The sequence below is a fragment of the Saccostrea echinata genome, unplaced genomic scaffold (assembly GCF_033153115.1).
Source record: "Saccostrea echinata isolate AGI-Se365-2 ecotype Australia unplaced genomic scaffold, CSIRO_AGI_Sech_v1 ptg000001l, whole genome shotgun sequence".
Lineage (NCBI taxonomy): Eukaryota > Metazoa > Mollusca > Bivalvia > Ostreida > Ostreidae > Saccostrea > Saccostrea echinata.
In genome coordinates, this window is record NW_026889750.1 from 37937893 (window position 1) to 37956632 (window position 18740).

An 18740-nucleotide genomic window follows, 5' to 3' on the forward strand; every position below is an offset into this window, starting at 1 on the left:
AAGAAATGACACCAAATCTTCACACAGTAGGTGCATTGTGAAACTAATCCAAGGTCATACCTGAAAGAAGTTGTTGAGGAAAATTCTTAGGATCCAACCTGCCAACTCTCTGGATTTACCCGTACCAAATTTGACTCCCTAAATACATGTACAATTTAAATTTCCTGATTTTAGTGCAGTATAGACACTTGAATGATAGAAATGCATCAAACAATTGTTAAGCCTTTATAGGGATCCAAATGGACATGCATACTTCAAGACTGCGATTGACAAATGGGAAAGTTTATAGAAATATTTATGCATGTATATGTGTACTTCTTGTGTAAACGTTAATGTCCACATTGTCATCATGTCTATGTGGAGTATCATATTCAGGTATGTTTTCTGTGAGTACAAAGGGGAATATTTTGTTTCAATTTCCTGCAGTGAAAGTTGAGTTTTTTTTTTTTGCATGATAAACGTCAAATCTTATGGATAAATTTGTAAAATACTGCTGATAACATAAATTAGGCAGATCAATCTGCATGAATGATCCTCGTAACTTTTGAGAAAAGCCCTTTGTCTTAACCATACATGGAAAGCTATAGTAATATAATAAAAGCACATGCAATAAAAGTTTAAATTGTATTTCAGTCTACTATTTCTGTTTTACTTTATGCTGCAGCTGTTGTTCAATGTTGATATATGATACAATGCTGTATACTAAGTAGATCCACCTTGGTTGCTGTCAACCAGTTGTTCATACAATGTATTCATGTGACTATGACATGTTTCATACAACAAATTTCTATAAGAACAGACTGTTTAGTGTTTACAATATACTCAGTTTGAAAATATTTTTGGGAAGAAACTGAAATATCCCTCTTGATTTTAAGTACATTGAAGAAAAGTAATTCAGACAAGTTATTAAGATATCTTCTGTCATTCATTCAAATGTTAAGTTGTAGCTTAGGTGGTTCAGTTTTAAATCCACTTTAGTCAGAGTGACCCCCCCCCCCCCCCAAAAAAAAAAAATCAGCTCAGTATTGAAAAATTTAAAAGAGGGGGGGAATTGAATTTTAAATGACCTGAGGATGCTTCCATATCAATATAACAAATGGCTTTGCTGTTCTTGAGCAGAAGACATTTAAAGAATTTTTCCTATATATTCCCTTGTTAAAAATTTGATCCCCCATTGTGGCCCCTCCCTACCCCCCTCCTGGGGGGGTCACTATTTGAACAAACTTGAATCTACACTACCTGAGGATGCTTCCATATCAATATGATTAAACATGGCTTTTCTGTTTTTGAAAAGATTTTTTTTCTATATATTCCTTTGTAAAACTTTGACCCCCCATTGTGACTCCACCCTACCCCTGGGGGTTATGATTTGAACAAACTTGAATCTAAGTTTTTCCCTATATATACCTATGTAAAACTTTTGATAACCCATTGTGGCCCCATCCTACCCCTGGGGTTCATGAATTGAACAAATTTGAATCTACACTACCTGAGAATGCTTCCATAGCAGTAAGACTAATCATGGCTTTGCTGTTCTTGAGAAGAAGATTTTTAAAGTTTTTTTTCCTGTATATTCCTATGTAAAACTTTGATTGTCCATTGTTGCCCCAACCTACCCCTGGGGTCATGATTTTAACAAACATGAATCTGCATTACCTGAGGATGATTCCACATGAGTTTCATCTTTCCTGGCCCAGTGGTTCTTGAGAAGAAGATTTTTAAAAGATGCTATTAATTTTTCACTAATTCGTAATTATCTCCCCTTGCAAAAGGGCATGGCCCTTCATTTGAAAAAAAATTGAATCCCCTTAACCCAAGGATACTTTGGTCCAAAGGATAGTTTGGTCAAAATTGGCCCTGTGGTTCTTGAGAAGAAGTCAAAAATGTGAAAAGTTTACAGACAGACAGATAGATGGACAGCTAGACAGACAGATGCTGGACAAAATATGATCAGAAAAGCTCACCATATCCAAAGTGACATATCAGAGTGATTAATTTTGGTAATAAAATTACAAATTTCATGCAAATTGCTGAAACAGTTTAATTTTAAAGACTTTTAAATAAGTCTCTCAGTGGAATTTCATGCCTGAACTATTCTTTTCTCTAATATGGAGTAAACAATAAAGAATCACCCTCAGATATCAGTGTGCAATACCTTACACATTCAGACAATTTGACCTTTGAGGGATTGGATTGTGACCATATTAATATTTTTTGAAGGATTGTTACAAAACATTTCCTAAAAATACCTTAGTGGTATTTTCAGGAATATGTTTTGTAACTGAGGCACTGGTCTCTGTTGAGTGATGATCCATAACTGCCTTTTTGACCAACAGATTGACATTGAAAATCTCATAACGATATAATTTCATTGAGAATGCTATTCATAGATTGTAATTGCATGAATAACTTTCAAATTGTGATCTTTTTCCCTGATACTTGTGTGGCATTTGGAAAAGCTACTTCAAGATGAAAGAGGAGTAGGCAATAAATTAAAAAAGATAGTTATTGTAGAATCTCAGAGCTTAGGAGGCTGCAAATCTAACATGACAGAAAATAGGTTCTTTAGGGGGTAACACTTCAACTGGTATAGGTCAATCATATTTGATTACCCTTTATTGATTTTTTCCTTTTAATTGTGTTATATGAGCATCATAAGTTATTTTATAGAAATTGATAAATAATTGGCTGTTTGACAAACAACATGGGCTTGACTGGAACCAAAAGATGTCAGTGCACTAGTGATGTGAATTTTCAGTTCATTAATTTGATTAAGTCAATAATTATATATTTCATTGAAATATTTATTATCATCAATAAGAACTTTTTGGGGTACCTGTGGAAAAACCATATGCCTGAAATCAAGCAGTATAATGTCCATTTAATTGTCTTTAAAGTTTGGTTTGGATTCTTATATTGGCACCCTGAGTGGGTTAGATTTGTTTAGCCTACCTTATATAATTAAGACCTGACCTCTTGGGTTACATATAAGAACATGAGAAGCTTGGTGTATCAACAATTTTATATGCTAATTATATTTGCAATAGGTGCGTTTGATGAGGTTTTTCATATCATTCTGTCACATGTAAACCAAAAGCAGATCCAATGGAAGGAACACCCCCTCTTTTCTCTCCAAATAAGTTATAATTATTTCTACATTATTAAATTTGCTAAAATGACTGTAGATGTCGTCCCTTTTTCCAAAGTAAATGTTGGCTTTCTTAAAACTCCAGTGAACATGAAATAATGTCAAGGTCCTTCCATACAAGATTAAATGTAATGTTGGGGTATTGCAATCTGATCACTTACAGGTTATTTTTTACGATTCATTAGTACTGTAGTAAAAGTCATAATTTGTATTTTTTGATTTAGATGAGATGCAGAATTCCACAAGAATTACATGGCAATAGAACCCAAATGAGTGATACCACTGCTTCGAAAACTTTATGCTCCCGTAATCAGATATTCAAGAGCATATGCTTTTTAATGTCTCTATATGTCTGTCTGCAAAAATTTTAATCTTGGCCATAACTTTTGAATGATTGGTGCTGAGGCTTTTTATTTATTTTACATGATTGTGTATTCCTTGTGACAAGAATTTCCTTCGAATATCAACATTTTTATCTCATTACCTTGACCTTTGAGTTTAAAGTACTTTTTAAAAACTTCAACCTTGACCATAACTTCTGAACGATTGGTACTCGGGCTTTCATTTATCACTTGTGTATTTCTTGTGACAAAACCTTTCTTTGGGTACCAACATTTTTTGACCTCATGACCTTTACCTAGGAGTTTGACCTTCTTTTGAAAAAGCTTTAACATTGGCCATGACTTCTGAATGGTTTGTGCTAGGGCTTTCACGTATCATATATATATTCCTTCTTTAGGTGCCAACATTTTTGACCTCATGACCTTTTGAATTTCACCTCCTTGTTCAATGTTGTTAATGACATCTCACAGAATTTAATAATAACAGTGCTAATATTGTATGGTAACAACAAAGAAAATTGTAAAAATAGCAACATGCCTCTAACTTTAGATTTTACAGGTATGTTCAAATTGCAACAATTAAGCCTAACCCAGTGTCAATAAAATTTCCATTACGCAATAGTAACCTGATGCTGTGTTAACAGGCATTTTGCTATCAAGAGCCATTTACTTTTTGTAATTTATTCCCAATTTTCTATTATCACATCATGATTTCATTTACTTTTAATGGATTTTTTCTCTTTTTTATTTGTATTGAGTGTTCCTTTTACTCTAAAAGATAGTTCTTAGCTTGCATCAAATAGATATGGATCTGGTCCGTACTGCTGTCTGAGTAGGCATCAATTGGGTCATTATGTAACAGATACATGTGGGATGAGATGTTTATGAAAAAAAAGGGGAAAAAATAAACTAATTTAGATTTTTTTTTAGCTAGAAGGATCAGATAACATAATGCATAAATGTTGACAATATCATACATGAGTATAACTCATATGTATAAGAAACTTGGATAAAAAGAAATCTCAGTTATAAGGAAAGCCTCCTACAGTATTAATCTTTACTCCCACCTCCTACAGTATTAATCTTTACTCCCACCTCCTACAGTATTAATCTTTACTCCCACCTCCTACAGTATTAATCTTTACTCCTACTTCCTTCAGTATTAATCTTTACTCCTACGTCCTACAGTATTAATCTGTACTCCCACCTCCTACAGTATTAATCTTTACTCCCACCTCCTACAGTATTAATCTGTACTCCCACCTCCTGCAGTATTAATCTTTACTCCCACCTCCTACAGTATTAATCTTTACTCCTACTTCCTTCAGTATTAATCTTTACTCCTACCTCCTACAGTATTAATCTTTACTCCCACCTCCTACAGTATTAATCTTTACTCCCACCTCCTACAGTATTAATCTTTACTCCTACCTCCTACAGTATTAATCTGTACTCCCACCTCCTACAGTATTAATCTGTACTCCCACCTCCTACAGTATTAATCTTTACTCCCACCTCCTACAGTATTAATCTGTACTCCCACCTCCTACAGTATTAATCTTTACTCCCACCTCCTACATTATTAATCTTTACTCCCACCTCCTACAGTATTAATCTTTACTCCCACCTCCTACAGTATTAATCTTTACTCCCACCTCCTACAGTATTAATCTTTACTCCCACCTCCTACAGTATTAATCTTTACTCCCAAAAAATTGCTATTAAGAAATTCAGCTACATAGAGAGTTATAGGTAATAAAGAACATACATAAACTTCTTATGGAAAGGCAACATTCATTTCTAGCAAATTTTCTACAGTTTATATAACTATTTTTTACTCCTTAATTACAATTTGATTACCATTTTAGGGGCCTAATTGATAATTAGGCAATTTTTGTTGGAAGACTCATCAATAATCATCAGACACTTATTATATATTTTTTAAAACAATGTAAAATTTTAATTGAATGATTAAAATAGTTGAGTGTTATGATATGAAGGGATCCGATAATTATTAATGTGTTCAACAACGCTTCTAAAGCTTTTTTTTTTTTTTTTTTTTTTTACATATACCAAACTTCCTAATAATTATGGATATAAGGAATCTCTGTTATAAGAAAGTAACAATCAATGTCCCCAGAATTTTTTATAACCAAGTTTTACTGTAATATTAAACTTTAATTATTCCCATGTCTTAATGCATGGAAACAACCTAAATCTAGTGTCATGATTTCTTAAGTAGTTGAATGTAAATCTAGAATCAACCCCAAATATTCTTGACAAAATATTAAAATATTAAAAAAAATTTGGCGGAATTGCATTTTGAACAAATTTGAACATGGGGAGCCCACCCACTTTTTTCTGAGTATAGTATTTTGCTGTAAAGTTGAGCACTGACAAATTCTAGAATTGGGGCAGTTAAGAAAGGGTTTTTTTCAGATTATTTGGAGAATTTGCCCCCCCCCCCCCCCATTTTTGAAACCATTGCTATGGGCCTGGTTTATACTTTGAACCTTCCCCAGTCCATCTAGAAATTCTGGGTGTAATTTAAAGAATTTAAATTCTATCAAATTTAATGGTATTAATTGGTGTCATTCCTAGCAGAGTTCAGCTCTATTAAAGTAAGAATTTTGTTAATGAACAAAAGAAATGAACTGTCTCTGTCTAGTTCCAGAAATGATGGATTAACAATAGCTATATATAGAGCTTCAGTCTGCATTAGGGACTGCATCACAGGAAATTAATCCATTAAAGTCAGCACCCTGGAGGATTCTTACTGATTGTCCCAGCTAATTGTGGTTGTAATTTGAATGGCTGAAAACCCTACCGTGATGTGATTGTGCATTCAAAGAGCTGCTTTAATGCCATTGACATTAAATACACTGATAATGAGAATTTAAGATATTATTATAATGAGGTATTGACAAGTACGTTCCGTAAATCACAGTAATGTTTATTCAAGAGAACTTTTTGCGTATTTTCGCAAGGTCTTCTATACAGAAAAATTCAATAGTATTACTTGTGAACATTAAGAGGAATAAATTCATACAACACATTCAAAGATTTATAAATTAGTACTTTGTTTTGACTGTTATTCACTTGATACAGAGTAAATGTTTTTATTGCTTTCCATGTACTAGCTGCAATAATGTAGCCCTCTCTGATTTTTTTTTTTTTTTGGGGGGGGGGGAGAGGCTCTCCTGAAATTTTCAGATTAAAAAAAAATCAGAGAGGACTACATTATTGCAGCTATCCATGTACGTGCAGTTTTTCTAAAGGACCCAGGTCTTGATGTGAACTTTTTGAGTGGTTTATTTGGCAAGTAAATTCACTTGCTTGAATGAATTTTTTTGGTTGTTTTTAGAAAATTTTAGAATGTAGCGAGCTAGTTTTACCTTTCTATGGTTCATTGACATTGAAATTGACTTTAATTGGAAAACTATAAATACATTTAATGAATATTCATCATTGGTGCAAGTGAGAGTGAGTTCCATTTATTAGGGCCCAGCATAAAATGCAGGAGCCCTGTAGGAATCACACTGTCTGTCCATTTACAACATTTGTTGTGATGCAATAACTCAAACAGTTTTCCACATAAGTATTTTAAATCATATTACTTTTTCTATCTGTATGTATGTGTGTTTGTATTCATTGTCAAACAATAACTCAAGCAGTGTTCATCCTAACTATTTCAAATTTTATACTGAAGGAGTTAACCGCAAGTGAAAAATATCCATTTATTTTATCAAGGATTCATAATGTCTACTGAAGAGTTTGAAATGACTTTTCAAAGATATGTAATGTCTAGTTTAGAATGCCTAATATCTAGTTAAGAATTAATTTCTAGCTGAATATCCATTTTGCATTATATCTTTTCAAGGATTTGTCATTATCTAGTATGGGATTCATATAGTCAAGGATGTGTAATGTCTAGTAAAGGATTCATAATGTCAGGTAAAGGATTCATAATATCTAATTTGTTATGTCAAGATCGTTATGTCTATTCAGGGATTTGTATTGTCTATTCTGGGATATGTTTAGTCTGTTCAAGGATTCATAATGTCTAGTTGGTGTTTCATAATGTCTAGTCGAGAATTTGTCATGTCTGTTCAAGGATTATCTAGTTGAGGATTCTTTTTAAAATGTGGAAGATTCATAATGTCTATTCAAGGATTTTAATGTCTGATTAAGATTTGTAATGTCTACTTGAAGATTTATTGTATCTATTCAAGGATTCATAATGTCATGTGTAAAATCCTTAGAATATTGTCTAGGATTTGTAGTCTCTAGTCAAGGATTATTAATGTGTAGGATTTGTAATGTCTGTTTTAGGATTTGTAATGCCTAGTCAAGGATTATTAGTGTGTAGGATTTGTAATGTCTATCTTAGGATTTGTAATGCCTTGTCAAGGATTACTAATGTGTAGGATTTGTAATGTCTGTTTTAGGATTTGTAATGCCTTGTCAAGAATTATTAGTGTGTAGGATTTGTAATGTCCGTCTTAGGACTTGTAATGCCTTGTCAAGGATTATTACTGTGTAGGATTTGTAATGTCTGTCTTAGGATTTGTAATGCCTGGTCAAGGATAACTAATGTGTAGGTTTTGTAATGTCTGTTTTAGGATTTGTAATGCCTAGTCAAGGATTATTAGTGTGTAGGATTTGTAATGTCTTAGGATTCGTAATGCCTAGTCAAGGATTATTAGTGTGTAGGATTTGTAATGTCCATCTTAGGATTTGTAATGCCTAGTCAAAGATTATTAGTGTGTAGGATTTGTAATGTCTATCTTAGGATTTGTAATGCCTGGTCAAGGATTACTAATCTGTAGGATTTGTAATGTCTATTTTAGGATTTGTAATTCCTAGTCAAGGATTACTAATGTGTAGGATTTGTAATGTCTGTCTTAGGATTTGTAATGCCTAGTCAAGGATTATTAGTGTGTAGGATTTGTAATGTCTATCTTAGGATTTGTAATGCCTGGTCAAGGATTACTAATCTGTAGGATTTGTAATGTCTATTTTAGGATTTGTAATTCCTAGTCAAGAATTACTAATGTGTAGGCTTTGTAATGTCTATTTTAGGATTTGTAATTCCTAGTCAAGGATTACTAATGTGTAGGATTTGTAATGTCTGTCTTAGGATTTGTAATGCCTAGTCAAGGATTATTAGTGTGTAGGATTTGTAATGTCTATCTTAGGATTTGTAATGCCTGGTCAAGGATTACTAATCTGTAGGATTTGTAATGTCTATTTTAGGATTTGTAATTCCTAGTCAAGAATTACTAATGTGTAGGCTTTGTAATGTCTATTTTAGGATTTGTAATGCCTAGTGGAGGACTCATGGTCTTCTTTTCATGTAAATTTTCTCATGTCACTAAATTAACAATTTTCTAATTTCACCATTATTCAATGTAAATACAGTAAAACTTGTATAATCCAGATGTTGTGTATTCCGAAATCTTTCCTATTCCAATCGAAACTTTCAGTCCCTTTCAGTTATAAATCAATTGTCTTAAATGTTGTCTAATCTGGAACTTTGTCTAATCTGACTTTTGTTTTGGAACCAGTGGTGTCCTGATAATACAAGTTTTACTGTACATTGTTATCAGATGGATATTAAGTGATGGGTGGTACATAAAATTGAAGTCAAGCTTAAACTGATAACCAAAAGTCTTACAAATTTAATGATTAATGGATGCATAATTTAACTGGACCCTTCATCTTAAAAAGTATTAGAGTGCTGCAACTGGTATTGAAAACCCAAATTCAAAGTCCTTATATGTTTCTTTTATTAAAACCATATTCAAAGACCAATGAACAGTTTGACTGCAATTGAGCAAACCTCATCTGGATAGTGTACAAGACTGTAAGACAGATTAGAAAGGGATCAGACAGAGATCAGAGAGGGATCAGTTGTCAGTATTTGGTTTAAATATGATCAATAAAAAAATTAGTTGTCTGACCATCCATCTGGTTTAAATATGATCAATGGAAAAATCCTGCAAAACAGTGTCATCAATTGACTTGTGAATGAATAATACATTGTGATAAAGTACATGTAGAGATACATTGTGATAAAATAGTGTTCTCATTCAATAATATTGAAAAACAACAGACATAAACAATCTAAAAAAATAATATCAATAAACTTTATTTATCATACAATAAATCAGTGGTATAAACTATATATTTTTTATTTCCTATGTCAATGTGAGAGTGATTGAGATTGCTTTGAGTTCAATATTCTTACAATACAGCAAGTGGGAGGCAAACAGATGAATAAAATTCTCATAAAATAAGAAAACAACCAATTTCTGCCAAATTATAATAAGAATTTACTTAGGTAATATTTTCCCAAAAACTATGCAGTAATTAATGATTTGCGGCTCTTTGAAATTTTGAACAAGTTCCTTGATGACTTGCACAACTGAAAATTCTTAATATTTATAGTTTATCCTTTCATGCTACTATGGAGGAGCCTCGTTTCGCTTCTTTGTATGCCACGTAAGGATTCCTTAGAATTGCATGGGACTTGGTAATGCATCTGTTTTTTTAGACAACAAAAAATTTCTTTGTATGTCCTATGGAATTTTTTACTCATCACCATGTATATGAAGAAGTTCAGTGAACAATTAAGGGTCTCAAGAAAGTAAGCTACATAGCTGAAACACTGAAAGGCATAACGATATTGTCCAGTCATTGTATACCCGTCTGCGTAATGTGATAGAATGCTTTGCATAGCACCCGGCAAAGTACACAGCACAAACAAAAGCGATATCGTTACCAGCATCAAAGTAATCCGAGTTTGTTCATTGGAATAAATTTTCGCGTCAAGTGTTCCCATGAGTTTGCGGGTTGAGCAGGTTTTTCGGGTGATTATGATAATCCTACAGTTTAGAACTAACACGAGTATTATCGGTATAAATCTGTACACAATATTTAATATTATTCCATAGACTTCGAAAAAAGCTTTATTTTTTCCAAGTTTTGAAAGTGTGAGATGCATTCCTGTCAGAGTCGTTTGTGTTGCATTCTTTTGATCGTACACGATCTTATATTTAAATGCATAGGGAAGAAAAACTATGGACGTCACCAAACAAATTGCAATCAGGCACGCTAATGTGCAGCGTGTGTTACAAATCAGTTTTGCACGTATTGGGAAACAAACGGCGATAAATCTTTCTATGGTTAAAAGAAGGATCAGACAGGAGGAAATTCGGGCTGCGACTAAGCTGGCGTAAGCTCCAAACCATGGGTACAACATCTGACTTCTTTGTTCACCGAGGGCTGAGTCTAGCTCACGCTGAATGTTGGTCCCAACGAAAAGTAGACTTTGTGCTAGAAAACCAAGATCGGCAAGAGCTAAAGCCGACAGACAAAAGTTGGTCGGGTTTCTCATTCGATTGTGATAAAGTACAGCAAGGCTGAGGATGTTTCCCACAAATCCAAAAACAGAAAATATAGGAATCAGTCCAAACACAAAAATCCGCCACACTATATCTAGTGTCTCATTTGTAATCACGTGCAAATCACTTTTGTTTTGAACAGTTTCGCATAGGGAGTCGTCTGCAGAGAGAATTCCAAAAGCGATGTGAAGCCCCGATGAATCATGCATCCTTTCAAATTTCCAGCAGGTTCAAGTTTTGGAATAAAGCAACTATATTTCCTTGAAATCTTTAAAAAAATAACAATACACTGTACCTTTAATATTTTGTGTCAAACTCAATAGTATTTGTGAACAATTGTTAGAAAACCTCTTCATATTATGCAGCAGTCACTTTATGCATAGAAATTTGATTGCCTTCATTAAATTGATTATAAAAAGTCAATTTTTACAAGGCTAGGTAAGAAAGATTTCCTACCTTTACGACTAGATTAGCCATTATGCTGTGTAAGTCTGACTGGTACCTCCATGGTTAATGATATTTACAGGAGAAGAAAGTCATTGGTCTGTCAAACCTATTGATTTTACGAAATAAATGTCTTCCTGTGGATTCTGGAACGTTTCCCTTGTTCGTAGAGATTGATGTGGTCTAATCGATTCAATGAGGGTGCATCTAATATCTAATTCATGAAGAAGAAAAAAACTCTTAATACTGTTAAAAGTTTAATTATATGTTCTTTTGATTAACCTTACTCATAAATTTTTAAAAGCTTTGAAGATGGAATAATGATTGCGCTGAAAATGAAGCAAAGGAGAATAGAAGAGCAGTTTATTTTAGAATTTAAAGATTATTCTTTATTTACTATTAATTAGTATTAATAAAGTAAATAAATATATTTTAAAAAATTGAAATCTTTTGTTTAAAAATTATTCTAACCTATTTGTCCGCGGGTACGTGAAAAAGATCAGAATGTAGGAAAATTCAAGGCCTCATTCAAATTAAGTCAGCTGGTAGAATGCGTGAGATGCTGTGTCCTTGGATAAATGTGTCCTTGACGCCGACTGATGACGTCACTAATCGGATTCAAACATTTCCACAATTTTTACAAGATTTCTTTACTTCCTGATCAGTGCTCTATTTTACGAATATCACGTTAATAGACCATAGATATATTGTACATGTATGTACTGGTAAAATTTTTAAAAACAATTTACCCAAGTTTCTTAAACAATCATGATTATTGTTACATCATCTTTTATCAAAATTGACAGGTTAAAACAAACACATTTTTTTAAAGTGCTTTTGGTGAACTTTTTTTCAAGCAACGCACAGAGATTCACAAACCAGTCATTATCAAAATCGAATACATGTGTATATGGAGTGCATGTACTCAGTATATTCATGTACAAGTGCATATGTATTTATTGAATTTATTGTGATATCTTCGACTGATTTTCCATGCAATATATAAAAGTAAAGCATTAATTTTTGCTATTGAAAAGTTTATCACTGGAAAAGTGGATGTAGCCTCGATTCAAAGTTATTATTGTTATGAAATAATAAAGTCAGCAAGACTAGTTCTCCTTGGATAGACGTATTTTCTGAAATAGAACCAGAATCTTGTTAACTCCCCCAAAGATACACTTTTGTACAAATGTACTTCAACGGTTTTGTTAATTTCATATTGTTCATCCTGTTTATTTTGTTGCGTGTTCGTCCAGCTGAGCGGTGTACAACTGAAGATCAGGGGTTTCATTTTAGTAAGAATTTATATTTCCCCCCATCATTAATACGAGAAGTGCTTTCTGCTAATTATTACGTAATTTAAAGTTCTAAAACCAAGTTCATTAAATTATCTTAATAAAAGAATAATTGCCATTTCATGATTTTTTGCATTTTATTATAAATCCGATAACAGTTCCAGTGAGAAACAATACACCATAAGAAACTTGCACTTAAAGAAATGATAAACGACAAGAAAACACAACAAATTGTTGATTTAATGATTGTATATATTGTATTGTCCCGTTCGAGAATTTTTCACTCATATAGAGACGTCACCATATACCGGTGAAGGGTTTCAAATTTAGACCTTTACTTGGCACTCAAGGCCATTCAGCGCCTACCGTTATTAAGGTCTCATCCGAAGGATCCACAACTTTCAATTCAAAGTGCTGAACACTTGGCGAAGGAACATTTATCGACTTAGGTCAGTCGCGGCCGTGATTCGAACACACTTTCCGATCACGGAGCGAGCGCTCTACCAACTGAGCTACCTTGACGGCTACACAACAACTGGGACGCAGAAAAGATACATGCACTTAGCATTAATTTTGGTTTATTGTCCATAACTTCAAGATACGTTATTTAGTGTTTTTTTTTTTTTTGGTCATCTACCAGCAAATGTAGGAACTAGAGATGTCAATTTTACTCGGACAGCTTTGTCGAATAGTCGGAGGCTTTAGTCGAACGATAGTCGAGTACTCGTTGAAATTTAGATTAATTTTTCATGTTATTTTTTCTATTTGTCTTGAACAGACTGCTAGCCTGTACAATATTTAATCTACACTATCACAGTAATACAAGGAGTTATTATGGAGTATATACGAGAGTTAGTCCATTTTTTTTTTAGATTTATGGTGGATCCAAGTCTCTACATAGTCGTTTGGACCTTATCTGTTTTTAATCAGAAAATGCTCAGCTTATACATAAACTAAAAATGAAATGCATTTGAGGACGCTCTAAACACTAACGAAAAATGACAATTACTTATAAAAAGTGTCAATTTGATGTGGACCGACACCAGCGATTACAATGGCCTTGACCTTTGTTATGACTGAATCATGTGAAAACCTCAACAGTGTGAACTATCAAGAACTTTTTTTTTGCTTAAATATATCAACTGTATGACTACCTTGTGTCAGGTTAACAAGAAACCTTTAATATTGTAAGATTTCACTTGTGACTTGAAAAATTCCTCTGGGTGCAATGTAGATGTCTTTCCTTTAGAGGGTGGTTATGCTTTCACCGTTAAAGCAATTAGACGTTTTGCAGGAAAGGAAACATTCTTAGAAATAAAGCATGTGCAGTTTATTGATATGTTTGATTGATGTATTTTTACATTTCAGTGGATGTACATTGTTCCGATCGTCCTGGTGATGATGTTGTCAGGAGGTGGAGAACAGCAAGGTCAAGGTGGGGGCGGCGGGGGAGGAGGAGGAAGTTAGTGATCATGTGACATATCATGTGACGGTTAACCTTATACAAGCAGACATGTTGCTGGAAGCGTTATTGTTGGGAATATTAGGGAGCTGAAATATGGCAATGGGGGTCGAGTTTAATCATAATCTGTTGGTGATCGTTTTTACAACATATGATTTCGATTCAGTTTGTAGGGAAAACAATATGATATCTATTACTTTTTTCTTTCTTTTTTATGATACCCTTTATGATAAGTATGAAATAAATATAGATAATAAAATACTTTGTACGTCTCATAAAGGCTGTGAACTTTCATAATGACCGTAAGGAATAGCTTTTTATCATAAATATTGATTGTAATCAAGAATTATATATCATTTGCATGTAAACAACACTATGTTTGTGACATTACTCAGTATGTGCGCTTGTGTATGATTTACATGTATGTATGTCGTTGGAGTGGTAATTTTTGTGTAATGAGATCACTTGAATAGAAATGGAGCGTATATGTTTCAAAGTAAATTTTTCTGAAATGAAATCAGAATACTGACCAGTGACCACAATGTTACCATATATTGCATGGTTGGAAAAATGTGATCTGTTTTCCGACTTCATTTCATAATGCTATCATTAGTCCGAAATATCTGACGTTTTCCAGGCTTTTTTACGATTTTGATATTTGACGTGCCTGGAAAACCAGGCACGTCAAATATCAAAATCGTAAAAAAGCGATTTTGATATTTGACGTGCCTGGTTTTCCAGGCACGTCAAATATCAAAATCGTAAAAAAGCCTGGAAAACGTCAGATATTTCGGACTATGCTATCATGTGTATAGATAGCATGTTCTATTACATTATACGAGTATATATACTCTTATGTATCCTTTTCCTGCAAAGTAATAATAATTGGCTGATTATTTATTTTTAGTAAGATGAAAAATATGTATTTTGAAGTTCATACGAACACTTCTAGATTCATCGCTGTTTTCTGTTAGGAAGAAATTGTCTTAATTGTGTAAAAGTGTTGTAGTGGAATAAACGTGTATTTCATCTTGTGCGTGTTTTTTAACTTACATTTTGTATATGTAAAGTTTCTTCTAAGAAATTGTACCCTAAAAAATCGAATGCATCAGCAAGAATGTATATAGTAACGTAAGTATATAGTAACGCAAGTATATACTTCAGTAGGTCCCTGGTATCAGTAAACGATCCACGTGTGGTAAGTATGCCTTCAATCCTATGGGAGAGTTCTCTGGACAGATTCATACGTAGTATTTCTCTATCATCATATTATAAGGAGTTATTCATAATCAAAGGGTAACACTGTTTTGTTTTTTTTTAAAGAAAAATAAGGTTAATCCTGAAGATAAGTAGGGGAATTTCGCTGGAGACCTGAAATGGTTAACAGAAAAATTAACGGAAAAGAAATGTTTTAGAAACATACATGTCCCCATTGTATCAATATTTTAAAAAGGATGAACTTTAAATTTAGAATGTCCGTGATGATAGTGAAAATGCTGTTTATCTACTTGTCATGAGCAACCACAATACAAAGTTTGATCCCGTCATGACCTTTAACCTTGTGACTTGAAACCAATGGGTTTATCAACTCCTTCGTACCAACTGAGCTCTCTCGATATTGAGCGGACAACACTTGGTCTACCGACAGACAATATGTCTCCTTTTTTCAAAGGGGACATAAAAGATGAAAAATGTCCATCAGTAAAAGTAAATTTGACCTTGAAGGTCAATATTATGCGTTTCGCAAGTGAAATATCCCGTAAGAGTTCCCATTTACACGCATTTTTACTTCTAGTAAAAGCAGTTTGACGTTTAGATGAAACTTATGTTTAGACCAAAGTGAAGAGTTTAAAAAAAATTCATCACCATTTTTGCACGTAAGAGAAACACATGGTCCATTGATTCATATGTCGACTCGAAATAACTGAAACATCTGTTTCATATTTGGATAAAATACTAGAAAAAGACGTTAATGGTAACCTTAGAACAGAACTTAATGATAAACGCGATGACTTCAACTTTTCTAGATCGTTAACTTCCTTTATTTATGTAGCAATGTACCTTATCACCTGCATATGGAATTTCTATCTTCTGATTCGATACGCAAAAGCATGATTTACGCACAACCAATTCCTAAAACGAGCCAAGCTATAAACAATACCTTTGTGGAGGGAGGAATGTGGGGGCCAGGCGGGTTCAATCGCCGGTGGCCAGAGAGCTCAGATGGTAGAGCACCTGTCTGGAGATTCAGGGGGGTGGGGGTCGAATCTCGGTCTGGTCCGTCGCATTTTTCTCCTCTCCTGTTACACAGTATCAGAAAAGTTTCAATAATTTAAATTTTGAATGTTGAAGGTTTTATCGTGTTATTATATCGACCTGTTTCTATTGCCAGTTGGTGTGGCATTTAGTTTTAGGTCACCTGAGCCTCTTAAGTGACGTATTGCTATCTGTCTTCGTCCGTCGTCCTGTGACGTCTGTTAGTTGATTAGCAAAAGAGCCTTTTTCAAATTGTGAAATTCATGACCCCAGGGTCAGGTGTTCTAGTTTTAGAATGGGTATCTATATAGATCATGTACTGAAAATGCATAAACATCTTTAAAATCTCCTCTCCCTCGTTTATTCAGCAGACAAAATATGTGCAAAGATATAATGAGCAAGAGTGCCTTTTCCAAATTTGTAAAATTCATGGCCCCTGTATCTGGAGTTATGGTGTAATTGATTGATTGATTGTATGTTGTTTTAGTCTCGTTCGAGAATTTTTCACTCATATAGAGACGTCACCATATACCGGCGAAGGGCTTCAAATTTAGACTTTTACTCGGCACTCAGGGTCATTGAGCAGCGAGGGATCTTTATCGTGCCACCGCCTGGCTGCCGTGACACGGGGCCTCGGTTTTTAAGGTCTCATCCGAAGGACCCGCAACTTTCACTTCAAAGTGCCGAGCGCTTGGCGAAGGAACAGTTGCTACCTATTTTTATCGACTTAGGTCAGTCGCGGCCGTGATTCGAACACACAACCTTCCGATCACGGAGCGAGCGCTCTACCGACAGTGGTTATGGTGTAAGGACGGGACTCTATTGATCCTATAGTGAAAATACATTAATTCTTTGAAAATCTTCTTCTCTGCTCCTGGGCATTTAACAGACAAACTAAGTGCAAGGTTTTGATGAACAAGGTCCCTTTTTCCAAAATTATAAAATTCATGGCTACTGGGTCAGGGGTTCTGGTATAAGGGTTGGGCTCTATTGATCGTAGAGTGAAAATGCATTGATTCTTTGAAATTTTTTCTCTGCTCCTTGGTACTTAGCAGACAAACTAAGTGCATGGTAATAATGATCAAGGGTGTTTCTTTCCTGGGACTGGGGTTCTGATGTTAGGGCGGGGCTCTATTGATCGTATAGTGAAAATGCATTAATTATCCGTAAACCTTCGCTGCTCCTTTGTAATTAGCCCACAAACTAAGTGCATGATTATGATGAGCAAGAGTGCTTCTTCCAAAATTGTGAAATTCGTGGCCGCTGGGTCAGGGGTTCTGGGGTTTAGGTGTGGCTGTATTATGATCATGTATGGAAATTTTTACTCTCAGACTGCTATATGATTCATTATCCCTCTTGTCACTTATACAATTATACCCCGATCTGAAGGAGAGGGGTATACTGTTTTACCCTTATGTGTGTGTGTGTCTGTCCGTAACAAATTTTTGTCGCAGTTTTCTCAGCAACTACTCTTCGCAGATGCTTGAAATTTTAGCACACTTTTTGTTTTGGCATGCCATATGGTGGGATTCATTTTTATACTAATCCGGTGTCAACTTCCTGTTTATGCGTGCGTCTGTCCTTACCAAATTTCCGTCGCCGTTTCCTCAGCATCTACTCATCGCAGATGCTTGAAATATGGTGGGATTCATTTTTGTACGAGTCCGATATCAAGTTCCTGTTTATCCATGCGTCTGTCCGTACCAATTTTTCGTCGCAACTGAACTTGTGTATATCCACATGTGAGCGCATACTAGTATTCACATCAGAGCGGGGTATTACTAGTGAGCATTAACTCACAGACTTCTTGTTTTTTTTCTTTCACCTTATTTCTGATTTTCCAAAAGAGATCTAATGCACACAATTTCAGCATAATTGCAGGACAAAATTTGACAGATATGACATTTTAACTTGGCAATTTCATAAAGGAATAAGACGACTTTTATCCTAGTTAGAGTTATCTCTCTTATCGAGTGTCGATAAACCTTAAGAGAAGTCATTCCCCTTTGTTATTCACTTATGAATTGATAATTAATCACTAGCTGTAAATAATGTAATTGATAGGTAAATCAATTTAAAAAAAAAACAAGAATTTCTAATGTATGGTATAAAATGTACTTTTATAGTTTTTAATGGTCAGGAAACGTGTAAATGATAGATAAATAACAATGAGACAAAAATAATTTAATTTTATACATTTAATGTTATTCAAAAACAAAAAAACCAACGGTTTGGAGGGTGTGCCGGGTTTACAAAGCTGTGTTTTATGCTAAGTTGCTAAGTTTGAGTATAGTGATTGAAAAGAGGATGCTAAAAAATCTTCTCAAGAACTACTGGACAGATTATTACTAAACTCATACATAAGGATGAGGATATATATAATTGTAG

At 34.1% G+C, this 18740-nt stretch overlaps 3 protein-coding genes across 3 annotated transcripts in view; 1 reads left to right on the forward strand and 2 right to left on the reverse strand.

Moving 5' to 3' along the window:
* Positions 1-15130, forward strand: part of LOC133191115 (ER membrane protein complex subunit 10-like) — a 32054-nt gene extending 16924 nt beyond the window's left edge. Inside the window, exon 7 of the mRNA XM_061326814.1 lies at positions 14003-15130. Within this exon, the coding sequence (XP_061182798.1) occupies positions 14003-14101 (99 nt within the window). The 3' untranslated portion in view covers positions 14102-15130. The remainder of the gene's footprint in view (positions 1-14002) is intronic.
* LOC133191131 (RNA cytidine acetyltransferase-like) overlaps positions 1-18740 on the reverse strand; it is a 298447-nt gene that overhangs the window by 125988 nt on the left and 153719 nt on the right. The gene's annotated exons all lie outside the window — the stretch shown is intronic.
* Positions 9620-11156, reverse strand: LOC133179063 (probable G-protein coupled receptor B0563.6). Its single transcript, XM_061313773.1, has one exon. It carries the CDS (start codon positions 11102-11104, stop codon positions 9941-9943), a length of 1164 nt encoding a protein of 387 aa, XP_061169757.1. The 5' UTR covers positions 11105-11156; the 3' UTR covers positions 9620-9940.